Source organism: Fusarium flagelliforme (genome assembly GCF_020744385.1).
Source record: "Fusarium flagelliforme strain FIESC 12 MPI-CAGE-AA-0113 chromosome Unknown B0J16scaffold_1, whole genome shotgun sequence".
NCBI lineage: Eukaryota > Fungi > Ascomycota > Sordariomycetes > Hypocreales > Nectriaceae > Fusarium > Fusarium flagelliforme.
In genome coordinates this window covers 3,169,577-3,194,480 of record NW_025763503.1, presented here as the reverse complement: position 1 = coordinate 3,194,480, position 24,904 = coordinate 3,169,577, and the positions used below count along the sequence as shown (strand labels likewise).

Genomic DNA, 24,904 nt, shown 5'->3' with positions numbered 1-24,904 from the left:
ATTTGTGAGCGGACGGCAATTTATATGGGAGGTATGCCAACATGGCGAGTATATGACGTATAAAGGCAGATGCAACTACACGTTGTCCTTAGATTTCGTCCATATAGGGATGTATTTTTACAATTGCTCTCTATGTCTAATGCTGCAGCACCACAGGCTTGCCGCTCTCCCAATTATCCAGGCTCTCCTTGATATTCACCCAATACCGTAGGCGTACAGCCTCGTGCTTCGCAGCATCTATATCGTCGTTCTGGAAAGCACGTTCCAAGACCTGTTCACTCTCAGCGATGCGCGCATCGTTTGCCGCACGAGGTTCATCTAGATCTTCTTCCTTCTCAGCATCCTCGATTTCCTCTCGTGCCTCCAGCACAAGCATCAGGAGCTCAGGCTCTTCAACCTTGAGGGTCTCGTCATTGGCGACGTCGACACCCCGCAGGGATAGCAGGTACTGAGCTCGCAGCAGAGGATTGGAAAGCGTCTTATAAGCTTCGTTTATAAGTGCGGACATAGCTTCAGCACGGGCCTTATCCTGTGAACCATGCATATCCGGATGGGCGCGGGCTTGCAGACGAAGGAATTCGCGGCGCAAGGCTCGCGTATCGATGGGGAAGTGACCCGCTGGAGGCGGTCCATCGGGAAGCGTCTCGGGGAAGAGCTCATAGTGCGTTGATGGCGGGGCACTAGACGATGTCTTTTGCTGTGACTCGGCCTGCGCAGCACTTGAAGCAGCGCGGGAGTAAGCGAAGGGCGTCGCGGGGCCCCGGGCGGCCGTTAGAAGAGCCGCATGTCGCTGTATAGGCGTTGTTGTTGTTGTTGCAGAAAGACGTTGTGAAGATGTGAGAGTTGAGGCTCGGCGGGCTCGGAGTTGACACCGGACACAAGTCCGAGAAAGATCGCGCACGACAGAGGAAGAGATTGAGGATCGCATATTGTATGAGAGAGATAACTGCTTCTAAATGCGCAAATATAAGAGAAAGTTGTCTTGAGATTGAAATTCTGATATGGCGAACTGCTATATTATGCAGTGGCACAAGTAGAAATTATCATTATCTGCGGATGTCGCTCGGAAAGCACTTTCTCAATGTCGTAATAAATCTTTAGCGTAGAATGACCTCAGCGACTGTGGCTATCATGTGGCGCATGTTGTGGCGCACCCAGTCATGATCCTATGCCTCGGCCAAGGTCGGCGGTCATGATCGGGGTCTAGTCCGACCCAATGGCAAACAACATAATTGTGTTTCTCATCCATGATGAGCCTTGAAACGGGACTTTTTTATCGATAATTCTACTAGGGTTCTCATGAGAAGATCCAATTGATCTAATATCGCTTGTTTCTCATACTCTAACCCATTCTATATCTCTCTTGTTCGCTCTTCTTCCCTCTCATAACAAAGAAAACGCATAGATCACCCCCAAAGGAACCCCCAATCCTCAAAACCCAATTGGAGCGGGATAAGATAATTAGTGCCTGCCGAGTCTGTAGATCTGCCGAAGTTGGTTTCGATATCTGACCAACGTTTCCATTTCTCTTCTTTTCATATCTCTTTCGCATCATCCCACTTCAATATACCCTTTTGTATCATCACTCATACAATCAATCACATAGTCCAGTATGGCCAAGGTCTTTGACGCGGCTGAAGGTATGAACAAACCCCAATTGAATCCTCATCATGTCCATGTTTACAGAGGGCGCGATCGACTGACACGCGATTGCTCGCGATAGTGGCCAAGCACAACACAGCAGAGAGCTGTTGGGTTATACTGTACGGAAAGGTCTATGACGTGACAGAGTTTCTGCCTTCTCATCCCGGCGGTAAGAAGATCATCTTGAAGCTTGCAGGAAAGGATGCCACCGACGAATATGATCCCGTTCACCCGCCTGGCACTCTCGAGGAGAACCTCAAGCCCGAAAACGTTCTCGGTGAAGTCAACCCCGAGACGCTCAGCGAATCTCAATCAACCGGCGAAAAGGCCGTTACACAATCCAATGCAGACGAGCCTCTGCCATTGGCATCACTCATGAACCTGGACGAGATCGAGCAAGAAGCAACGAAGCGCATCTCGAAGAAGGCCTGGGCATACTATTTCTCTGCTGCCGACGACCTGTTTTCAAAGAGCTACAACAACTATGTCTTCAAGAACATTCTTCTTAGGCCGCGCGTCTTCCTTGACTGCACAGCTTGCGACATCTCAACAACATTAATTGGTAATAAAGTCGGACTACCAATCTTTGTATCTCCGGCCGCAATGGCCAGACTAGCTCATCCTGATGGCGAGCAGGGCATTGCTAAAGCATGCGCTCGGTTTGGCGCCATGCAGATTGTATCTAACAACGCTTCCATGACCCCCGAGCAGATCATTGAGGGCGCGAAACCTGGTCAGACCTTTGGATGGCAATTGTATGTTCAGAACCAACGCGACAAGAGTGAGGCCATGCTCAAGCGCATCAACTCAATGCGCGACTACTACAAGTTCATTTGTTTGACACTGGATGCGCCTGTTCCTGGAAAGCGTGAACTGGACGAGAAGCAGAACTTTGACTACTCTGAGCCTAGTCCTGCCAGCGGCGAGAGCAAGCCTGGTGCTGGAGGTGTTGGTCAGCAGCTCTTCTTCGGTACCGCTGCTGATTTGACGTGGAAGACGACCCTTCCTTGGTTAGCAGCTCATACCGATCTGCCCATCGTGCTCAAAGGTCTTCAAACCCATGAGGATGCTTTCTTGGCAGCCAAGTATGCTCCTCAGGTGAAAGCCATCATCCTATCCAACCATGGCGGTCGTGCCGCTGACACAGCCCCTCCGGCCATACATACCTTGCTCGAGATCCGAAAGTACTGTCCTGAGATTCTAAGCAAGGTCCAAGTATGGATTGATGGAGGAATCAAGCGAGGAACAGATGTTGTGAAGGCGTTGTGTCTGGGCGCCAGTGGTGTTGGTATTGGACGTGCTGCTCTTTTCGGACTTGGTGCTGGTGGTCAAGCTGGTGTTGAGCGAACACTTGAGAGTAAGTTGAACCTAAGATCCCAGTATACTAAAGTCTTGGCCAAGCTGACACATGCAAACCGCAGTTCTCGAGGCAGAAACGGCCACATGTATGCGACTGCTCGGAGCCAAGAACATCTCGGAGCTTGGCCCTAGATTCGTAAGTTCTTCCCCAGCTTTTCCCCAGACTCCACCGTCGCATCTAACCGGCTCGGCAGGTCAACGCTCGACAGGTGGAACGAGATATCTACGATGGAGATGCTGGGCTGGATCGTCAAGGCTTGTGGACAAAGTCTAAGCTTTAGATGGGAGACGATCAGCTGGCGACGACATCTTCATATGTCAAATACATCCTCGGCAAGCACCCCCGCCTTATGAACAAGGGGCCCCTGCTTCCTTTCCCTAGTTGATTTTTCCTCCTCGAAACGGCACAGCGGTTGGTCCTAGGATACCATTATACGAGCTGCAATGTCGTTGCTTCTGCCTGGTATTATTACAAGGCCACAAAAGAGAAACAAAGACAATTCGAATATCTTAAACTGAGTCGCAGATGACAAACCTGCGGCACGACCTGACACCAAACAACATGTGTTCCCACAATTGATCAGTGCGTAGGGTTGAGCAGGCGTGCTCGGAAGGCATCGTTGCGGCGTAGTCTGTAAAAGAATTCAGGATATTGACCGAGTGTGTAACATCGAGAATAGAACCAAACTTTATTCAGCCGACGCCACTGGCCTGTCTTCCTTCACATGCAGATCTGAAGGGAAAAGGCGCTTTACACTGAGGAGTAAATGCCAATTCATCTCCAAGTTGATCAACAAGATGGATGGATCGTGCCCTGTCAACCAACCAGCCATCGGAGGTGGACTATGCAGGGACAGGGGCTAGCCCAATCAAACGATTGCCCCCGGTCAAATCCAGGCCAGACTTCAAGAAACCTGGTATTCGACCATACCGTCAGTGGATGTCCCGGCCGAGATGGTGTGTCGCATCCGGTCCTTCCAGAGGCCACATGAACATGAAAGAGAAAGAGCTGAACCCAAACCCCTCTGCTGTTGGAGCAACAGTCTGGCAGTCCACTGGCTTGCTGGCAGGTGGGTCAAAGAAAATCGAGACTTAGTTAAGGATGTCATAAAGATTAGCATAGTTTACTCTAAGCCTAAGCCTAAGCATATCTAAGTCATTTTGTCAGTAGGCTTCTGTGTCCTGGTTATTTTCGGACCGCCTGGCTGGCTCTCAACTACCTACTACGTAGTAGTGCCGACAGCCACCCTCAGGTCCAAGTGACACTTTTGAATGTGGCGCCTCACGTCCGTCTTTGTCAGGGAAATAAGAACGGTTGGCTGTCAAGCAAGCCACTTGCGCAACTCTAAATCGTTGTTCGTAATTGCTGTAGAAAGAGGGGTGCTGATACCACAACCAGACGTCGATTTCGATTCAATCTCAGCCCTCAGGAGATGATTTCTGTTGGTCAAACAGTCCATCCCTAGCCTTAACTAGCCAGACCCAGTCTAACATTGTTCCCCATCCACGGACGGTTGATCGTCCTGGTAGTGCGTCCTTGGCGGAGACATGTGCTGTGGTTGGACAGTGACAGTTTTAATTAGCACACTTTTTATCTGTCGCGTGCAACTGTTCTTGGCAGCCCTGGCTATTCCTGTCCGCCGTCTCAGGTGCACTATACAGTAGTACTGCTGTTTGTAATAGTTTCGGGCAATTGGTCGACACAGACCATCGATCAAGATTTCAAGATTTCAAGATTTTCAAGTGACGGAAGTTTCGGGAATACGCGAAAGGGATTACCGCCACAAATTCTGTGGCAGCAAGTGCTGTGAACCTGTCGTCTGTGTGTTAATGTTTCCCGTCGTCGTGCGAATAGCATCATGTTAAAATCAGCCCAATGCGACTCCCTGCCTCAATTCTCACATCACGCGGAATCACTCGAGGCTGCCTCGGAGATAAGCTTTGTCGAATCGAAACAGAAGCAAGGTTCAATGAGAGATCTTGCTTGAAAGATCGTGTTCCAACTAGACTATGAACTTCATAGATGGGTGTGCCGGTCATCGTCCGTTACACATCGAAAATTCTGCGACGTCGAACATAGAGGCAATGCAACTCGTTGGTCCTGAAAGATTCACAAGCTGCCGAGGAACAACTAAATAGGAATTGTTAGGGATTAGAAACCTCATTGCTGATCGAGGAAACACTCACCTCTTGCACCCCCGAACTCGTGCGGGGGCAAACCTGGGGAATAGCGCCATGTCCGCTCATCGGCGACTTGCCTATTCTGGCAACCAATGCCCGTAGACAGATGCAAAGGGACTCGGGCCAGGGCGATCTAGTCCTGTCAAGGTTGGGAGGCTGCAATGGTGCCGTACAGTAAGTGGATGGCACAGATGCAGATTATTATGGGTGTCCTTAAGTTCCTTCTTGTTTCGCCGCAAGGTTCGCAGAATGCCTGGTCGACCGATTCTACACCCCGGTGCAACTACTTATATTGCCGGTTGCTCTCGTTCCATTTTCCCCCTTGTTGCTCGTTGAAGGTTGATTTGTTCTCACTTCCATAGCTGTGTTCCTGACTTCTCTTCTGAGGAACCCATCTTATATTCCCCTTTTCCTTCATCTTCTGTTTGTTCAAGGGCAAGCCCTTGACTATTGGTAATTCATCATGTCGGAAAAGAACGAAGTGACCCAGACGGAGAATGGGGTCCAACCCAAGAACCGTACTTGCGCTCGACACTGCAAGCGCTTCTGGTGGGTTTATCTCATCGTTCTCTGTGTTATTACTGTCATTGTGGTTCCAGTGATGTAAGTACAAGTATCCGTGCTCTCGGGATCGTCAATGAGCTGACCCTGTGCTTTAGAATTTTGGTTGCTGTCCCCAAGATTGCACAAAGCAAGATCAACGAAGCCGAGCTTGAGATCCAAAGCGTCCAGATTCTTGAAACCGAGCCAGATGCCTATCTCATGAAGATCGATTCTTCCATCACCACTGATGGCAAGATCCATGCATCAGTTGATCCATTTGAGGCCGAAATGTATCTCGAGGACTGGCCAGCACATGTACCATTTGCGATAGTAAACATGCCCGAGACCAACAGCAACAAGCACCAGGTCGTGAACGTCACCCAGAATGTTAAGATTGCCGACATGGAGGAGTTCACTCGATTCAACGTCTGGTTCCACAACAACGAAACACTGCGCGTTACCGTCAATGGAAAGACAAAGGTCAAGCCAAGTGGTCTGCCACGCAAGTACGATGTCACCTTCAAGAAGACAATTGAACTCAAGGGTCTCAACCACTTCGCTGGCACCAAGGTTACCGATGGCCACATTGGCTTGAGCAGTGACAAGAACATCCCCAACTTCAACGGCACAACTGTCATTCCAAATGCTTCCGTCTTCACACTAGACAACGTAAGTCACCGATATATCTTTCCAAGCTCAAAACTCACATCTTCAGGGTAACGTTACCTTCACGAATTTCGTCGGAGACACGGAAGTTGGTACTCTCACGATTCCAAACCTGGTCCTTAAGCCAGGCGACAACGTTGTCAACATCACCGCCAAGATGGATCAGAAATTCATCCTTGACACCGTCGGCAAGGAGCCTTACTGCAAGACAGGAATTATTCCTTTCAAGCTGTTAGGCAAATCAGTCGTAAACCATGGCGAGAACCTCACTTATTTCGCCGCGGCGCTGGGAAGCTCCAACCAGACTGTCGAGATTGACATTGGCGCTATCTTGAAGAAGGATATTGGCTATGAAGTCAAGTGCAAGAGCGATTGATCGTAAAGCACTTTTGATGTTTGGGTCGCGTGCTGAGCATGTCGAGGCAGGAAATGAGGATGATAGCCGTCCGGTCGATTAATATGAAGCTAGGTAGTGGTTTGACCGAGACGTAGCCGATCACAATGATACCTTGATGCGGGTCTCCATTTATACCCGAGACTCTGATAACAAGCTCTGGTCTCTTTATATTCATCGAGTGACAGGTTAGCTCGAGATAGTTCCAGTATGTCGTAAGTGTCAAGGTGTCGATAAATGTTGAACAGAATCGTTCTTAGTTCCATCCGCTTTTCCTCTTTTCGCCTTTCGAGAGCCCGCCCTTCATCGTTGTGTCATGGCCCGTGGTACTTGTCGAAGTGACAAAGTCGACGGCTGTCCTGTTACCGCTTGCTCTCTCAGCCTCCTTCTCCTTGGCTAACTTGTCGTTACTCTTTCGTAACTTGTCCTTGAAAGCCCATTCAGGAAAGTCTGCAGGGTTCCAAAGGTCGGTGGGTAATGTGGTAGAATATTGATGACGTTCATCAATCTCGACAAATCTCATTAACTTGTCCATTAAACTTGGATTTTTCAGTGCTGAAGACTGTTCCAATTTGGCGTTAAAGTGAGTCCCCTTCTTTTTTAACTCCAGAAATTGCTCAAATTTCTTGTTGGCTCCAGGTGGTGGTGAGCCTGGGGGTGATGGGGGAATATCCATATTGGGGGCTGATGGCAATGTGAGATCTCGAAGAAGAGCACGATTGGCCGAGTATGGTGAAGCTGGTCTGAATGTTGGGTCTTGGTCATCCACGACAGCTTCTTCCATGGGCGGTAGAGACGGTCCTAGCGGTACAGCATTTTGTTGAATAGGACCAATGGCGACCACGTCAGGGCTTTTTGGTTCAGGTACTGTTATTGATGGTAAGATGAGATTTGCTGTTCAGATAAAGACATGAGATGTATGCTCACCTGGTGCGGTAGACTTTTGTTCTGCCTCCTTACTTTGCGACTTGGCATCATCATCTTGTGTGGTTGAGACAGGCTGCTGGTGAGAATTAGATAAGATGCTGAAATGAAAAGTAGAAGGGTACCTCAGTACACTTTTTTGCGGCTCGGGAGAATTGACCTCCTGGACATCGTCCTCTTCGTCGCTGCTTGCGTATCCTACTAAGCCGGCCATATTTGGTGTCCCGTAATGTGAGTTGACAGAGATGAGATTGAGCACGGTATACAATTCGTTGCAGGGGACTCGAGTCGTCTGTCAATAAATCGAACCCGAGGCAGCTGCGACCTGGAATCCTTTTTAGTCTAGCGCAGCTCTTGGTCTTCAATACATAAAATGTGGGTACCTCACCTGCTGCTTGGTGGGTAAAACTCGGAAGCCTCGAAACCATCAACTCAGCTCTATGCTTTCCATCTAAGCTTAAAAGTTTCAAGCACCTACAAATCGCCCACCCCTCCTTTGTACAGCTTATTTCATTTGGTATTCATCTTGAGGTGGATCACGACTCTCGGTTCCTCTGATAAATCGCCGAATAGAGGCATACGGATATCATACATATTTGCGCCGACAAGCGACCACGCGCCATCGCGCATTGTTATAAAGGCTTCGGTCTCCCCTTCAAGAGTACTCTCACCAACGAAGTGTCCTGCTGAGCCTGCGAGACCATCAACAATGGCTCGGCCGAGAGACTCGCGCTCACCAAGTCCTGCAGGCAGCACCCACAGTTCCCGTCGTTACCGTAACGATGATCGCCGGGATAGGGATCGTCGCAATGATGGAAGGGACCATCGCCGGCGTAGTAGATCGCGCAGTCTAGACGTAAGGAGTCAGCATCACAATTCTAATCGGCTTTATTCTGACGAGCTGCTCCATCAACAGCCCCGAAATCGCGACCGAGATAGAGACCGTGATCGTGCACGAGATCGAGACAACTACCGCCGAAGAGACCGCTCGCCAGACCGACGTGATGATAACTATTACCGAGGCGGACGAAGAGACAATCGAGAAAGAGATCGCCGAAGATCGCGAGAGCGCTATGATGATCGCATTCGCTCACCTGACCGCCGGCGCAACCGCAGTCGAGAGAATGATAGGGACGTGAGAAGGCGAGACGACTCCCGCAGCCGTGTCCCTGGACGCCGTGAGGGTACGACTGACTCTCCTGCTCGCAGCAACCGTGAGGATGGCAGAAACCAGAAAACGCCACTCGGCGATAGTGGCAGCGCCGGTGCCAGCCAGGTTCGATCCTCGTTTCCTCGTTTCGAAAGCATTGCTGATGGATTACAGGCGCAAACTCCCAAGGCCGATGGCGCGCAAGCCGATGTCGATAAGAAGGCTGAGAGATTGGCTAAGCTTGAGGCATGGAAGAAGAAGAAAGAGAGCGCAAGTCAGAAACAAAAAGAGGTAAACCCCAGTCAGACAAGGAATCTCTTGGCTGAAATGGACAAGAAGGCAAGCGGAGCGTCGTCTAAAACAGTTTCCCCATCAGTTTCTGCCGCTGCTTCACCTGCCGCTACGCCTACTGTTGAATCCCCCGCTGCCCCCTATTCTGGCAAGTTTGATCCCAAGGCCATTGCCAAAAAGTCCGCAGCCTCGCGAACGCACGACGCTTCAAAACCTGCACTTGGCTCATTGGGTGGACAGCCTGAAAAGCTTTCGGTTCCTGTCAAGCAAACCACTACTGGTACGTCTGGGTCTAATCCTCACTTGCGGAACTCAACTGACCCCTCCTTTTTAGCATCTGCTCTTCCTGCAAACAGAACAAAAGCAAGTGGCTTTGGTTTCATAAAATCCAATGCAGAGACTGAGAAGCTTCCTGCCAAACGTAAGCTTGACTTGGACGAAGAGGATACTACCAAGAGAAAGCTTACCAAACTCCCTGCCTTGCCTATTGAGGCTGATGATACCCCATACGCTGACCAGGATGATGATGAATCTGACGGCGATAACTTTGCTGAGAATGAGGAGGAGGCCGCTGCTGCTGCCCGTGCAGCTCATGAGCGACGATTGCAAGCGGAGAACCAAATGGATACAGGCGAGGAAGAGACTAAACCTGTGGATGTGCAGATGAACGGAGATGCGACAACGAATAGCGAGGCTGCTCAGCCTGAAGCTCCCACGGAGATGGAGGTTGACGAGGAAGATGATGTTGATCCTTTAGATGCTTTCATGGCCGATCTAAAGCAGGTTGAAGTTAAGCCACCTGCAAAGGTATCAAAGACACAAAAGGTTCAGGAACCCGAGGCCTACTTCAGCGATGACGAATACGATTTCAACAAGAAGGAAGACGGCGATGCGAATGCATTGTTGGCCATGACAGCAAAGCGAAAGAAGAAGGATATCCCGACAATTGATTACAGCAAGATCGAGATCGAACCTATTCGCAAGAACTTTTGGGTTGAACCAGCTGAACTGAGTCAGCTTACTGAGGCTGAAGTGGCCGACCTTCGCCTGGAGCTTGATGGCATCAAGGTTAATGGAAAAGATGTACCTAAACCGGTTCAGAAGTGGGCGCAATGCGGCCTCACACGTCAGACATTGGATGTCATCGACAACTTGGGCTACGAAAAGCCTACTCCTATCCAGATGCAGGCACTCCCGGCCCTGATGTCTGGTCGTGATGTTATTGGCGTGGCCAAAACTGGTTCCGGAAAGACGGTTGCTTTCTTGCTTCCTATGTTCCGACACATCAAGGATCAGCCCCCTCTCAAGGACACAGATGGCCCCATCGGCTTGATCATGACTCCTACTCGAGAGCTTGCCGTTCAGATCCATCGAGACTGTAAACCATTCCTCAAGATGATGGGTCTCCGCTCTGTTTGTGCTTATGGTGGAGCACCTATCCGAGAACAGATTGCTGAGCTCAAGCGTGGTGCAGAGATCATCGTATGCACACCCGGTAGAATGATTGATCTTCTGGCGGCAAACCAAGGAAGAGTCACCAATCTGAAAAGAGTCACGTATGTTGTGCTTGATGAAGCTGATCGAATGTTCGACATGGGTTTCGAACCCCAGGTCATGAAGATCTTCGCAAACATGCGACCTGATAGGCAGACAATTCTGTTCTCGGCTACTATGCCTCGCATCATCGACTCGCTAACCAAGAAGGTGCTGAAAAATCCCGTCGAAGTCACAGTCGGTGGACGCAGTGTTGTGGCGAAGGAAATCGAGCAAATTGTCGAAGTTCGAGATGAACCATCAAAGTTCCTCCGTGTTCTTGAACTTCTTGGAGAGCTCTATGACCGCGATGAAGACGCTCGTACTTTGATCTTTGTTGAACGACAAGAGAAGGCCGACGACCTGCTCAAAGAGCTGATGATGAAGGGCTATCCCTGCATGTCAATTCATGGAGGCAAAGACCAGATTGATCGTGATTCCACTATTTCAGACTTCAAGAAGGGCGTTGTGCCTATCTTGATTGCCACCTCAGTCGCAGCTCGTGGTCTCGATGTCAAGCAGCTCAAGCTTGTCGTCAACTACGATGCTCCTAATCATTTGGAAGATTACGTACACCGTGCAGGCCGAACTGGTCGTGCTGGTAACACTGGTGTTGCTGTCACTTTCGTTACACCCGAACAGGAGAATTGCGCCCCAGGAATCGCCAAGGCACTCGAGCAGAGCGGGCAGCCAGTACCTGAGAGGCTCAACGAAATGAGGAAAGCTCATCGAGAAAAGGTCAAGTCTGGAAAGGCTAAAGACACATCTGGTTTCGGTGGTAAGGGTCTTGACCGTCTCGACCAGGAGCGAGAAGCGGCTCGACTCCGTGAGCGCAAGAGCCACAAGGCCGAGGGTGAGGAAGAGGAGGTTAATGAGGATAAGAAGGAGGAAGAGGACGAGAAGGCCGAGAAGGCCCTCGACGCCATCCGAGCAGCAGCATCTGGCGTGCTGTCTCGGGAGACTGCAAAGGCTGATGATGCAGATGCGAAATCCATGCCTCCTGTCAAGACTAGTGGTGTAGTAAAGGACAAGGCCAAGGACCCATTGGACAAGGTCAGTTCGGCTGTCAGCGCTATCAACAGCCGACTTGGAAAAGCCGGTCAACTTCGTGCTGGTCAGCCCATCGACAACAAGGGTCCCGATGCCGGTGCCTTCCACGCCACGCTGGAGATCAACGACTTCCCTCAAAAGGCACGATGGGCTGTCACCAACAGAACCAACGTGGCAAAGATTCTGGAAGCTACCGGTACATCGATTACGACAAAGGGCAACTTCTACCCAGCTGGCAAGGAGGTTCCCGCTGGAGCAGAGCCCAAGCTATATATTCTCATTGAAGGTGACACCGAGGTTGTCGTTGGGTCTGCTCTTAGTGAACTCACGCGCTTGTTGCGTGAGGGAACAATTGCTGCTGTAGATGCCGACAGCAGAGCACCGGCCAGTGGACGATATACCATTACTTAAACGTGCTTGGTCTGATGCCAACAAGTAGACGTGCACTATCATCGTCATGCTTGCACGGGGCTAAGTCGTTGTCTAGGGCGTTGCTGAGGGGGCGGTAATGTGAAAGAGGATAAAATGTATACAACTATAGGAGTTAATGACGGCGTTAGAAACCCTCCGTGGGGGATTTGGTTGTTGCTGTTTACGCGATTGCAAGTCTGTGGATTAAAAAATAACGTGCTGTGTGAACTCTTCTCTATAACTAGTAGTATCTAAAGTGAAATAAACGCCGTGAATCAGAATATTTACTCGACAACGATAAAAACAATATCCGCCAAGTGCCCAAGGGCTGGTATACCAACATTTGCAAGCAAAGGAGAGTCTGATAGCTAAATCCTCGAAACTCGGATTATCGTGCAGCTGCATCAGGTCGCATGAAGTCAACTTGCCTCCCAACCTGCTCATCTAAGCAGAAGACCTGTCTCATGCCCAATTTCGAGCCTCTGTCGCCTGGTCCGCTTCACGCGCTCGAAGCTGCTCCTGACTAGCATCTTTCAATGTCTCTGAGCGAGTCTGCTTCTTCTGTGCTGCTAATTGCGTCTGTAACTTTCCACCCGGCTTCGAGGATGCCTTGGCGCGTGCCTATACTTTCATGTCAGCTATGGTGCATCGATAAGAGTCTCTGGGTGAGTTCTGACCTCTGCCGCTTCGGCGGCTTTCCTTCGCGCATTCTCTGGATCATCTGAACCTTGAGCAACGGCTGATCCACCTCCCAATGTTCGCGGTGGGCCGCCGACCGTTTTCGGGACCGGCGCTGTACCGGCAGCCGGAGGAGGTGCGGTGCCCAAGACACGGCCGGGTTGTGAGAAAGCCTCAGGCTCAGTCTTGCCACAAATGTTTCCCATTGCTACTTTGCGATGCGCAGTGGGTTGATATTATGTCTAGTTGACTTATATAGTGAATGAAGTGCTTTGGTTATTCAAACAGTGGTTTTTTGTTTCAGTGGTGATGTGTGATGTATTTTGCAATGCGTTGAAGAAGTTGAAGATAGTGAGTGTTGATTGCGCGGCGGCGATACTTAGAGGTTGGAGTCTCGTCGTGCCAAGATCCGAGGTCAGGTTGGGAGGGGCTAGAACTTTCCAAAGGGGAAGACACGATCGTGAGAGCTCTTATTAAGACACGTTCTAGAAGCAGAGTTTCAACGGCATGTCTTATCAGATCTTCAATATGATAAATTTTACAATGAGATTATGACAATTTGCGTTGTTGAGGTTATTTACGGTTATTTATGTCCGTCTTGATAACGACTTGGAGAGAAGTAGCGCTGCGCCTCAGAGGCTCATGTGAGCAACGTCACTCGGCAATGAGGTTCATGTTTATTAACAACTTAGTATAACTACCTACACAGATCATAAGCAAATAAACTCACTAATTTAAAGTCTCATCACTTAATCATTTAAGCTAGGTTCACATAATCTCTTTATTCCTTCCTCATCTGTCAAGAGAAACTCTGATACGTATAGAAGGACAGGCAGGCTGGAGCTCCAATAAGACATAAGTGGACCCAAATCAGAGTCCGGTAACGTGATTGGCTTTCAGTATACACGATTATTTGACTACAATACTTGTGCTTTGATGACTTCAACCTTCACCTATTCTTTCTGACTTAGACAGAGTTAAAGAAAATAAGACCAACAGGGTGCCCATAATTCAATGAATGGTTAGTCTGCTCCAAGAAACAGCTTGAATGCTAGGAGGTATCAAGCGGAGGACTAATCCTACTCACCCGGAGATGTGGAGTTAGGTCGAACCGACCGGAGCGGATAGGATCCGGATATCCAGAGTGTAAACGAGTGGACTACAATACGAAAATACAGTCAATAAAACTGGGCATCGGACCTAAATGCACCATTATTCGATGGCTCGGCTAAGGATGACCCAGGGTATAACGGCCGAAGGCTCTGTGGAGGCAGAGCTTAGACAGGTGCCTGAAGATATAGGGTAGCTCCTTCATACAGAACTCTTCGACTCACTCTACACACGTTCGACATGGCATTTGAGATCACTGTCTCTTAATATGTATTTAGAACTTTACTAGTTTGTCTGCTTTATCTTGTACACCGCCACGGAGAATTCTTCATGTGTGCAAATACACTGGCTCGATATGGGGTTTGTCGTGAGGTAACATATATGAAACGTTCACATCGAGACGAGCACAAGGTGACCGAAAGAGCACACGACAGAGAGAAGAAAAATCCTTTGAAGGACCCTTCCAAAACATATGCAGGAACGGAGCTTTGGCCTAAGAGAGGCCACCTGGGGCCGTTGATCCGCTGCAAATCAGAGTAACGGTAAAGACCTTATTGTCTGGGTTCCAGCCGGAAGGGTAGGCCGAGAGACATTACCAACAAGATTGGAGCGGTGAAAGTGGATTGACTGGAGATGTGTATGTGATGCAGGAACTGGGCCATCATGGTCACTGACCTCATATAGGTTGATGTATTCACAGAGGTAGACTCAGACGTAACCCCCACAGCAAAGACCGGGTGATTCAGTCAAGGAAGCCATGTTCTACCATCTTGGCCTAGATCAGACAAAGCATACAGGGTCAATACTGGTCGAAGCAAACATCCCACGCTCACTCATACACGTATTCCCCAATTCATATTAGGGTATTGGTTTCGCCCCGAAAGATTCCAGTCTCAAGGGTCATAGAGAACCAAGAGAGCTCTTGGCCCTGGATAATCTCTCATGCCCTCCGACCACCTGCCTATTCTTTTCTGTATTAGTGCAGAAAATTACTGTAAAAAAAGCACAGAACACAACCGATCCTATCCTGAGGCCTGGTAGACTCTGAACCAGCAACCATAGTAGCCATTCGCGCGTTCAATCCATGAAGTCTCATTGGCTGCGCATGCTAATCTCTAGGGAGCTGGACCCGCTAGAACGCACCGTGACCCACTGAAGTTTACAAAGTGCCTTAGTGTTGTACTGTACCCTTGGACTGCCCCTCCACCTTCCATGCCCAGTTCTTGAGCCGCTTGGCCATCCGGGTTCTCATTCTCATCGACTCTCTAAGCGTGGGCCAGCCATTCGCACGCAACATCCCACTGGGGACTTTGCTATGACCATCCATTTATTCCAATGACTCTCGTTAACATCTCGACTGTAGCCTCTATTCAGAAGCCTTTTTTGTGCGTCAAGTAACAAACAACAAAAGCAATCGTCTTCACTAGAACGACCGATTGCTGTTGTCATTTCTAGCAGTCTGTCCATGAAACCATGGACCACTCTCACTCGACAGCCTTTACTCCCCATTACCACCAGCCAACTTCTTTCGATGCCGAAAAAGTCGACTATGGCTTTGACTCTATGCTCGGCCACGATACTTGCCTGACGCATGGACTCGATTCTCTTGGGACTTGTAACAATACCGAGAATGCTTGTCTCGACCAGCGCTGTTTTGACCACTATGGCAAAACTTCTGCCGCAAAGAACGTCCTCGAGATTGGCCTCGATCTGAAATCCGGCACCGATAAAGCCTCCCACAGAAATGATCAGGCAAACATTCGTCCCTCGAGGGCAAAGACCCGTTCGCAATCAAACCTCTCCAACTCGCCTGCAAAGATGATGTCTCCTGCCGCAATTAGAGCTTCGGCGCATAGACAAAAGCGGAGGAGACAGTCCGAGCAGCTTCAACATCAACAACAGCAACACCAGCTGGACTATCACCATTCATCAGCCGCTCATCATATGCACTCCCCCCACTTCCTTCATGGCCAAAACATACAGCACATCGAACCCACCGCGGTCCTTCAGACTGTCAACGAGAACTTGCACCACAACTTCCATATGCCTATGCTGAGTGGCCACCACCCATCGTTTGGTGATGTGCAACAGCACAATGGTATGTTCTCGCCTTCAAGTACCTATGGCCACTGGCCACACGCTGTTGCTCCTTCCTGGGCCACCATGATGAATCAAGCCACCATGGCTAACTGTATGCCAATGCCATGGCCAACGCACACCGGTTGTAACGACGCTGCTTCCGCCGACTGTACATCTGCATGCGGTGACAACAAATGCTGGAGTGATTGCGGGGACGGAGATGATGCAGACTGTTGCTTTGATACCTCTTGCGCTGAGCTTGACTTTTCCCACAACGCATGCTGTTTTGAACCAACATGTGCCGATCTCGAACCATGTTTAGATGCTTCATGTCAGGAGGCTGCGATTCCTTGTAATGATCAGCATTGCGTCGGGACCACGGTTTCTACCACTCCGGCCTCTATCTCCGTCACAACACCCTCGGCCGAACCAGAGCCTATGGTCGGCGCCATCCTCAGCCCAATCGAGCCAAGTCGAGGCGTTTCTTTTGACATCGACTCAGCCATTAGGCAAAACTTTGGTTTTGCGCATGATCTTGGCCATAGCTTTACTGATGATCTGAACCAGCATGATGGAAACCTTAACAGTGGTCACAATGGCTCGCTATTGGATCATAATGCTGTTTTCCCTCTGTCCTCTCACTCCCCCACGCCCAAGACTGAGCTGGCCGAGAACCAGTCCATGAATGAAGAGACTGATTTCACTTGCAAATGGCTTTGTGAAGATGGCGTCCTCTGTTCGAAAACGTTTGGAGGCAACAAGGAACTTCAGGATCACTGCAAGAATGAGCATGTAAAGCACTTGAAGAAGGGCGAAAATGGCTTCTGCTGTACATGGTATGGTTGTATAAGACCTGGACCATTCTCGCAGAAGAGCAAGCTAGAGCGACATATGCAGACTCATACCGGATGTAAGTTCCAGCTTTTGACCCAGAATCCTGAAGCATGTACTGACCGCGGTTACGATAGACAAGCCAGTCAAGTGCAATATCTGTGGCATCATGCTTTCTGCAAAGCAATCACTTGATCAACACATGCGGACCCATTCGGGCGAGAAGCCATGGAAGTGCGAACATGAGGGCTGTGGAGCGCGTTTCAAGCAACAAAGTGCTCTCAGTAAGTCTGTTGGTTACCCAGTAAACGTAGCATGCTAATCCGTTTCCCAGCCATGCATATGCGTACACACACTGGAGAGAAGCCCTTGATGTGTGAGATTTGTGGAAAGCGCTTTGGTGAATCGTCCAATCTCTCCAAGCATCGCCGCACGCATAACGTCCGTGGTAGCCATGTATGTGAGCACTGCGGAAAGGACTTCCATCGCTTGGACCAACTTCGTCGGCATTTGCAAACACATCTTTCAGATGGCGAGCGTAAGAGCAGCAAAAGCTCCTGACATGGTCCTGCGGGGATGATTGGAGATGGGTGATGGAAAGTTTCAAGTCGTAAATATTTTTGGCGTTTCGAAATCAGCATTGACGGCGTTGGAGGTTATCCCTGGGTTTGGTTTTCATAATTCTATACTGAGACGCGGCGTTCTTGGAACAAGCTGTCCCAGATGGGCAGCACGAAACGGATGAGATGAGCGCAAGATCCAGATAAAGGTAGATAGATACCCGATGCCATCATGACAAAAGGAAGTAATGGACATAACGAGGTCCTCGTCGGACCACAGCATAGTCACTAGGCACAAACGTGCCTCAGCCGGTTGATGTGACTTGAGAGTTGATGCTGTGTGACGGTACTGGCGGTACTTCATGTATGAAAGTCCTTCTGCCGTGCTCGGGAGTTGCATTGGCTCCAGCATGCTGGTCCATGTCGCTTAAGAGCCTTGCCGTTGGATATGAACGATGTGGACGAATGAGCTCTACCAGTGGGACCTATGTAGGCCGTCGAGCTGTCAATCTCTCATCTCATTGAGACACCCGAACAATGGCCAGTTTCAACTATCTGAAAATCGGATAGAAATCTGTTACCGCTGCGGGGTCCTTTTTTAAATGCCGATTTAGTAGACAAATCTAAGACGATTCATCTTGAATCAGTCGAGATAGGGCTCTGTAGGTCAGGAATACATTTTGTGTAACAAAGTCCAAAACGAGGGCTGAGCGGGTGAAAAGTAAAGAAATTGGCCGAAAATGGCTGGATGAGGTTTTCTTTACGTTGCCTTTGCCTGTTAACGGAAGGATGTCGTTGGGGTTGTGGTGGGGTGACACGGGTTGGAGTGATCCGAGGCGCCTTTCAAGGGACCAACCGAATATGGCTGAGCCGTAGGGGAGAATTTTGGTATACAAATTAGTAGTCACTGGCATATTTTCTCGTTCAATTGAACGGAGGATAGATGAATGAGATTCAAAAAGGGGTCATGGGGTTGCATTTTCCCCCAATGTCTCTCAAGGTTCTGGTATTGAAAAGTTTATGCCTTGTTAGTTGAGAGCTCACGAGGCAGCAATATTTGTTGACAGTTATTAATCGAAAAGTGTAGCCGAGAATACCGTACAATTTGACAATCTGTCGAGATAGACCCAGGACATCAATATCACTGCTCTCACGTATCTTAGGAGTTGTTCATCATGACCTCATTTTTGTTTTTTAAGACTGCCTCCGGGCAGCCTCTCGTGGACATAACCCGTCCCAGATCGAGGCCCAAACCGGGAAATAAGTACAAGTCAGACCGAGATTCCCTGAGCCATGCGATGCAGATTTCGAAGTCTTTTGTTCAAAGAAAAAGCACGCCGCGCCCTCCATACCCCGTTTCCTTTCTACCCAGTGTCCGTCACATGCCAAGAACTACAAGCATTTTTAACTTAAGCCTGTGAGGGTTGTTAGCCAGTTGATCTCGAGACGTAATATAACGCCATGGAAGAGCTTCATGATCCTCCACGGCTCGTGGTTATCGTACCTTGATGGCGAACTTGCGCTGAGGGAAGTGGACAGTGCGCTTCTTGGTCTTCTCGAGAACGCGGGACTTCTCATCGGGTGATAGGCGGCGGCGGATGGCACGGGTCTGCTTGGGTCGGAGGTCGAGAGGGGCGTACTTCTTGTTCTTGTAGAAGAGACGGAGCTGAGCCCTTTGCTTGGCGTTGATGACGGTCAGGACACGAGCGATCGACTTGCGGATGTCGTGGCTATTCGAATTTGCGTTAGTGGGGCATAACTTTTTTTTTGACCATCTCGTGCAGCAGCAGCACAGCTGCAACACCGCAGAGACGAGGGAGAAATGCTCACATTCTGTTCAGCTTGGAGCCGGAAGAAGCGACCTTCTGGATGCGGAGCTGACCGAGCTCGGTCTTGAGCTCAGCGAGCTGCTTTGTCAAATCATCCTTGTTCTTGCCCCAGAGCGCGCCAGCCTTAACCTTTCCGGACGACTATTCAACCTGTCAGCGACTTGTCCATTCCGTGCTGTTGTCTTGCGTGAAGTGTGCTATCGAAATCAAGATCGAGTCTCTCGAGTTGAGTTGTGGGATGACGATCGTGGATTGTGTATGATATGTGCGTCTGGGTCGATGGAATGCTCGAAGATTCTCTGCTGGCCGCAAGAGACGTCGACAATACGCAGTCGACATCTGTCGTAACAACAAGGGCGTGGAATGCTCGTACTCACCATCTTGAATAGCTTCGAAGTGGTGTACGAAGTGTGTCGACGAGTGGTTTGCAAAATTATCAGCCTCGACCTGTCACCGTCCGTGTCGCGATAGATCGATTTAGAGAAGTTGGCGAGTAGGTGCGGAAGGTTAGGGCTTGCAAGGAAATGGGCGGTGGGGTTTGAGAAGGGATTAGAATTTTTGATTGGCAAGTGGGCTTGCTAGATTTTTCGTTTCTTTTTTCGGTAAAGGTCGTTTTTGGGAGCTCACGTGCCAAGGCATGTGACTGAAGCTTGACGCTACTGTAGGCGGTGTGCAATTCTGCCATTATTCGGACCAGGTGTCGGGCAGTTGGTCTGTCGTCAGGGAGTTGATCATGAGTTGGAAGATCGGCTGAAGCTTGTGCAAATACATCATCACGCAATTACCAGAAACACATTCATAACAAACAAAATGTCTTCTTCGGGAGCTCCTGACTGGAAGTCCCTACGACAACAAGCCCTACAGCTGGAAAAACAAGTATGTCGAATAGCCTTATGCGCCGGAATATTAGCTGACGTCGCCATTACTTAGACGGATAACTTGTTCCACACATATTCGCAGTTCTCGACAGCTCCTAATATCCCACCAAAGCCAACCGCAGAAGAGCGCGATACAGAAAAAAAGCTGGAAGGATTGTTAGAAAAGGTGCGCGCTGATGGTCTGCACTTGTAATCTCTTATACAGCTTGCTAACTCCGACACAGCGTGAGAATGTCATCAGCCAACTCAACCGACTTCTCGATTCCGACGCCGCCCTCTCCGCTTCTGCCATGAAACAAAACAACCTCTCACTCCTCCAAAAGAAATTCGCCAACCACAAGAAAGATCTGATACGTCTGCGCTCAACTACACAAGAAGCTCGCAATCGCGCGAACCTTCTGACCAATGTCCGCTCTGATATCGACCAATACCGCCAGAACAACCCCGAAGCTGCCGAGGCCGACTACATGCTGGAGGAGCGAAATCGCATCGACAACAGCAACGGCATGATCGACAACGTCCTTGGCCAGGCAAACGCTGTTCAAGACAGCTTCATCTCACAGCGCGAAACATTGGCGAGCATCAACAGGAGGATTACGCATGCAGCGAGTCAAGTACCCGGGATCAACCTGCTTATCGGAAAGATATCGGCAAAGAAGAGAAGGGACGGTATTGTCATGGGCAGTTTTGTTGCATTCTGTTTCATTGTCTTTTTCCTCTTTTCGTAAAAACTGAGCAGGACTTGGTTACTTTATATAATGTACAGGTGTTCAGGGGTATCAGCGTATTTGGTATTGTACAATAGGCCATGGTGGGGGTCATGATGTCTAAGATGCTAAAGTTACAATCGTCTCTCCTCTACTGGAGGACGTCTAATTACAAGAGTTTTGGCACCTCGAGATGCTGTTTACCTGGGTGTTGCTCCTTGGCTGTGGCGGGCAACACAGCTTCGTGCTTGATCTCGTCCACTATACGTGAGAGACCTTTGGCCATACCCTCTGTTTCGACGGGGTGGGCTGTTCCACTGCCTGCCCATCGGACACGACAGTACTGGTCGACAAGGAAGACGTATCCGACCTTGCTGTTGAGTAGACCGATGGATTCACGAATATCGTCGGTGACACCTCGTCGTACTAGGAAGTACTTGTCCCAGTCCTTTTCGGGGAACTGCTTTCGCAGCGACCCCATGAAGAATCGGATCAGCCAAGCCTTGCCAGCGTTATCCTCGTAGTTGATGTTGACAAGCTGTGTGGTTTCGGTGTTCTGTTCAAGCACTTGGTGGAGTGCTGGGTTTTCCTCCTTGGAGGTGAAGCTGCCGACCTGCTGCTCAGCCCATCGACTGCTGAAGAAATTGATGACGGAAGCCTTGCCGGTGAGAAGTGGTGTAGTGTCGCGTGGGTTCCTATCCGTCTTGAGGAGAGTTTCGCCGTAGAAGTTGGGGAAGAACAAAGAGAGTTCGGCCTTGAAGAGGCGTGGAGGTGCGATGAAGGATTTACCCTCATGGTATTGAAGGTTACCCCAGTCTCGGAAGTATGGTCGTGATATCTTTGCCGTTCTATCAACATGCACTGTTAGTCTATGCGACAAATAATATGTCTGATAGAGACTATCTTACAACTCCTTTCGTCTTTGCAGATGCTTATCATAGTTGACAAAGTCCTCGCGACGCTGTTGCATTGAGCGACTATCAATGCCTGTATTCTCTCCAGCCTTTGGTGGTAAAGGCATACCAATTGGTCGAGGGAGAGGCTTGGGCACGAAGTGGCCCTTTTGTCGTTTTCCATAACTTCGAGGAGCTTCAATTGGCTTGGCAACATTTGCTTGAGGATCTAAGGATGCGCCAGCTCCGGGCTTCTCAGTCCTTGCCGGCCGAAGAGCGGAGGTGGTGAAGGATCGTCGGGCTTCGCAGAAGAGACATGTTAAGGGTCGACGAGCGAGACCGGAGAGGGATAGGTCGAAACGTCGTGACGCCATCATGGTTGGTTGGCGGGGGAGGAGAGCAGGGTTACTGGGAGAGAGACTTGAGGCTCTTCTCTGTCCCTAAGATCAGACGTTGGAAAATTATTGACAAACCCCAAAAAGTCCAAAGTCCCCACGTTCAGAAACGGGAGCAGTGGAGCACAGGGCAATTGCCTGTATCGGCAATGTGGGGGTGCCGGTGTTTTCTGACAGAGAGACAGAGCCGAAGGGTCGCGGTCAGATCGGGCTTAGTACCCGCCAGTGCCGTCATTCCCCCGGATTGGCGGTTATCCACGGACGGGGCCGATGGAAGCCAGGCTTTCGGCTTAAACGATGCCATGGTATTAACCATCTCCTCTTTCTTATGAGGATGACTTGGTGCTGATATTTGTGATTTTCTTCTGCTTGTTACTCTCATTCCTGCAGACCCAATTGATAGTGCATTACAATGTTTCTCCAGCGAGGATCCCGTGTGCTACAGAAGCAATGGCACGTTGCCAGAACCATGGGCAACATGGCAATGCGCCCTCAGTCTTCAATGAAGGTCTCTTCTCCCAGATGGTTCAGCGAGTCTAGAAGATTAATGGCTATTAAGCCAGTTGTCCTGGCCGATATTGGTGAAGGTACGTCTTAAGCACTTACACCACCCCAGGATCTCACTAACACGAGCAGGTATCGTCGAATGCGAAGTCATTCAATGGTTCGTGGAACCCGGTGCTCGCGTCGAAGAGTTCTCCCCACTCTGCGAAGTTCAAAGCGATAAAGCCTCTGTCGAAATCACAAGTCGCTTCTCCGGTGTGGTCAAGAAGCTACACTACGAAGCAGGCGAGATGGCCAAGGTCGGCAAGCCCTTTGTCGACATTGACATCGAAGGCGAGGCCAAGGCCGAAGACGTCGCAGCGATAGCTGATCAACAAGCTGATAAGAAGGATGTACCTCCACCACCACCCTCAGAGTCCAAGCCCGAACAAACACAACCACAAGCTTCACCAGAAGCGCCAGTCGAAACACCAGTAAAGGAGAAGGGCAAATGCGCCAGCATCGCTACTCCGGCGGTGCGACATCTCTCCAAGGAACTCAAGGTCGACATTTCCGAAATTGAAGGAACTGGAAGAGACGGAAGAGTTCTCAAAGAGGACATTTACAAATTTATCAAGGAGAAAGATGCAAAGGGTAGCGCTCAGCAAATAACACCAACTCCTACACCTTCTCAGCCCCAAGACACCTCGGTGCAGTCGGAAACGGTTACGCCTCTATCCAACACACAACTGCAAATGTTCAAGACCATGACACGGTCATTGACCATTCCACATTTCCTCTACGCAGACGAGATCGACTTTTCAAGTCTTGTGGAACTGCGCCAACGTCTGAACCGTGTTATTGCCAAGGGCCCTACCGTCGAGGGACAGCCAAGCAAGCTATCATACCTACCTTTTATCATCAAGGCCGTTTCACTAGCATTGAACCAATACCCAATGCTCAACGCTCGAGTAGATGTTGACCCCAAGACCAGCAAGCCATGCCTTGTTCACCGATCGCAACACAACATCGGTATCGCCATGGACACTGCAGGCGGTCTCGTGGTACCCGTGATCAAGAACGTCGCATCCCTCAACATCCTCTCCATCGCAGCAGAACTATCAAGACTCCAAACATTGGCAAGCCAGGGTAAACTCAAGCCAGCTGACTTCCAAGGCGGCACCATCACAGTATCAAATATCGGAAACGTTGGTGGTACATATGTCAGTCCTGTCATTGTGGAGCGCGAAGTAGCCATTCTAGGTATCGGCCGTATGCGAACGGTACCTGCGTTTGACGAGAACGATAACGTGGTCAAGAAGCAAGTTACAAACTTTAGTTGGAGCGCTGATCATCGTGTTATTGACGGTGCTACTATGGCACGAGCTGCTGAGGTTGTGAGACAGATAGTGGAGGAGCCGGATCTTATGGTAATGCATCTTAAATAGTTGGAGGCGTTAATGTATATAATTTAGAGTTAAAAATACAGTTTATGATCAAGAACGAGTGTACCAAGAGTGAATCTATTGCTGTGCCGTTGTGTTGCAGGGCTTCAATGCAGTCGATATGGTGGCCTCACCTATTTTCGAATAAAGTCGAGGTACAGAATATGAATAAGCCCAATCTTTAAAAGCGGTTCTTCCGTAACCAGCTTGTTGTTGAAGTATATAGAGGCCTGCTCCAACGCATATAATTAAACCTCGTGATGCATATAATATCACAAGTGCCGACACGGCGTTGCCGTGCATGATGGCAACCCACCAACTCAAAGCTTCCAATGAAGATGCCTGCCTGTAAAAGAACATTGCAGTGGTACATCGTTACCATTCGCACGCTTGTTGGACTTGAGTCATTTTTCTCGGTGAGAGAGCTGAACCGTAGTCAGGCTGGCTGAGTTGTCATGAAGCATATGCATGAGCTGGATTGGGCTTGTCAAATATACAACCCTGTCATGTGCGACCAATACGGACAGTAACTATAGGCAGCCATAGTAGATCATTTAATAAACATCATATACAAGGTAAGTACCAAAGAAGCTCTTAGAACCGTTTGTATTTCTGTCTGCATTTGAAGCAGATGATAGATCTATAACATAAGCTGCAGGTCGTGCCTCTGGAAAATAAGCCTCAGACCGCTTGTCTGGTAGCTAAGCTATTGCTCTTCCTAAAGAGCAAATAGATCGACGCGGGTACCCAAACAAGAACAAAAAAAGGACCCAAACCCCCAGGGACAAGGGAATACCGTGCCGCCGTCCCTTTTAGCCTATCTGTATCAGCAGCCTCACCTTACATCGCCCCGCGGTTTCCGGGACCCAG

At 49.6% G+C, this 24,904-nt stretch overlaps 12 protein-coding genes across 12 annotated transcripts; 6 read left to right on the top strand and 6 right to left on the bottom strand.

Annotated features, from left to right (window-relative positions):
• Nucleotides 1-63: 63 nt before the first annotated feature.
• Nucleotides 64-1,045, bottom strand: B0J16DRAFT_328019 (uncharacterized protein). Its single transcript, XM_046126186.1, has one exon. It carries the CDS (start codon nt 926-928, stop codon nt 137-139), a length of 792 nt encoding a protein of 263 aa, XP_045989006.1. The 5' UTR covers nt 929-1,045; the 3' UTR covers nt 64-136.
• Nucleotides 1,046-1,245: 200 nt separating this feature from the next.
• B0J16DRAFT_328017 (FMN-dependent dehydrogenase-domain-containing protein) lies at nt 1,246-3,772 on the top strand. The gene is made up of 4 exons (XM_046126185.1): nt 1,246-1,640; nt 1,724-3,001; nt 3,066-3,139; nt 3,198-3,772. Exons 1-4 carry the CDS (start codon nt 1,613-1,615, stop codon nt 3,282-3,284), a joined length of 1,467 nt encoding a protein of 488 aa, XP_045989005.1. The 5' UTR covers nt 1,246-1,612; the 3' UTR covers nt 3,285-3,772.
• Nucleotides 3,773-5,505: 1,733 nt separating this feature from the next.
• B0J16DRAFT_17859 (uncharacterized protein) lies at nt 5,506-6,906 on the top strand. The gene is made up of 3 exons (XM_046122552.1): nt 5,506-5,787; nt 5,844-6,396; nt 6,443-6,906. Exons 1-3 carry the CDS (start codon nt 5,648-5,650, stop codon nt 6,767-6,769), a joined length of 1,020 nt encoding a protein of 339 aa, XP_045989004.1. The 5' UTR covers nt 5,506-5,647; the 3' UTR covers nt 6,770-6,906.
• On the bottom strand, nt 6,746-7,989 carry B0J16DRAFT_17880 (HCNGP-like protein-domain-containing protein). Its single transcript, XM_046122554.1, has 2 exons — nt 7,715-7,989; nt 6,746-7,654 (listed from the first exon to the last, which is right to left on the bottom strand). Exons 1-2 carry the CDS (start codon nt 7,923-7,925, stop codon nt 7,044-7,046), a joined length of 822 nt encoding a protein of 273 aa, XP_045989003.1. The 5' UTR covers nt 7,926-7,989; the 3' UTR covers nt 6,746-7,043.
• A 108-nt stretch (nt 7,990-8,097) lies between these two features.
• On the top strand, nt 8,098-12,366 carry B0J16DRAFT_328008 (Pre-mRNA-processing ATP-dependent RNA helicase PRP5). Its single transcript, XM_046126184.1, has 4 exons — nt 8,098-8,567; nt 8,628-8,987; nt 9,036-9,432; nt 9,487-12,366. The coding sequence occupies exons 1-4, from the start codon at nt 8,421-8,423 to the stop codon at nt 12,144-12,146; spliced, it is 3,564 nt and encodes a 1,187-aa protein (XP_045989002.1). The 5' UTR covers nt 8,098-8,420; the 3' UTR covers nt 12,147-12,366.
• Nucleotides 12,367-13,456, bottom strand: B0J16DRAFT_328006 (uncharacterized protein). The gene is made up of 2 exons (XM_046126183.1): nt 12,824-13,456; nt 12,367-12,767 (listed from the first exon to the last, which is right to left on the bottom strand). The coding sequence occupies exons 1-2, from the start codon at nt 13,028-13,030 to the stop codon at nt 12,609-12,611; spliced, it is 366 nt and encodes a 121-aa protein (XP_045989001.1). The 5' UTR covers nt 13,031-13,456; the 3' UTR covers nt 12,367-12,608.
• A 1,485-nt stretch (nt 13,457-14,941) lies between these two features.
• On the top strand, nt 14,942-17,343 carry B0J16DRAFT_17734 (uncharacterized protein). The gene is made up of 2 exons (XM_046122529.1): nt 14,942-16,923; nt 16,982-17,343. Exons 1-2 carry the CDS (start codon nt 15,408-15,410, stop codon nt 17,164-17,166), a joined length of 1,701 nt encoding a protein of 566 aa, XP_045989000.1. The 5' UTR covers nt 14,942-15,407; the 3' UTR covers nt 17,167-17,343.
• A 1,556-nt stretch (nt 17,344-18,899) lies between these two features.
• B0J16DRAFT_258309 (ribosomal L29 protein-domain-containing protein) lies at nt 18,900-19,338 on the bottom strand (the record flags this gene model as incomplete). The annotated part of the gene is made up of 2 exons (XM_046123178.1): nt 18,900-19,134; nt 19,235-19,338. Coding segments are annotated over 2 exons (339 nt in total), but the record flags the coding sequence as incomplete, so codon positions are not given.
• Nucleotides 19,339-20,043: 705 nt separating this feature from the next.
• B0J16DRAFT_377812 (uncharacterized protein) lies at nt 20,044-20,839 on the top strand (the record flags this gene model as incomplete). Its single annotated transcript, XM_046130873.1, has 3 exons — nt 20,044-20,109; nt 20,164-20,277; nt 20,336-20,839. 3 exons carry the CDS (start codon nt 20,044-20,046, stop codon nt 20,837-20,839), a joined length of 684 nt encoding a protein of 227 aa, XP_045988998.1.
• Nucleotides 20,840-20,913: 74 nt separating this feature from the next.
• Nucleotides 20,914-22,261, bottom strand: B0J16DRAFT_17759 (ATP10 protein-domain-containing protein). The gene is made up of 2 exons (XM_046122538.1): nt 21,727-22,261; nt 20,914-21,666 (listed from the first exon to the last, which is right to left on the bottom strand). The coding sequence occupies exons 1-2, from the start codon at nt 22,086-22,088 to the stop codon at nt 20,988-20,990; spliced, it is 1,041 nt and encodes a 346-aa protein (XP_045988997.1). The 5' UTR covers nt 22,089-22,261; the 3' UTR covers nt 20,914-20,987.
• A 101-nt stretch (nt 22,262-22,362) lies between these two features.
• On the top strand, nt 22,363-24,083 carry B0J16DRAFT_278525 (2-oxoacid dehydrogenases acyltransferase-domain-containing protein). The gene is made up of 2 exons (XM_046123841.1): nt 22,363-22,693; nt 22,743-24,083. Exons 1-2 carry the CDS (start codon nt 22,519-22,521, stop codon nt 24,035-24,037), a joined length of 1,470 nt encoding a protein of 489 aa, XP_045988996.1. The 5' UTR covers nt 22,363-22,518; the 3' UTR covers nt 24,038-24,083.
• Nucleotides 24,084-24,639, bottom strand: B0J16DRAFT_327999 (uncharacterized protein). The gene has a single exon (XM_046126182.1). It carries the CDS (start codon nt 24,392-24,394, stop codon nt 24,113-24,115), a length of 282 nt encoding a protein of 93 aa, XP_045988995.1. The 5' UTR covers nt 24,395-24,639; the 3' UTR covers nt 24,084-24,112.
• Nucleotides 24,640-24,904: the final 265 nt, after the last annotated feature.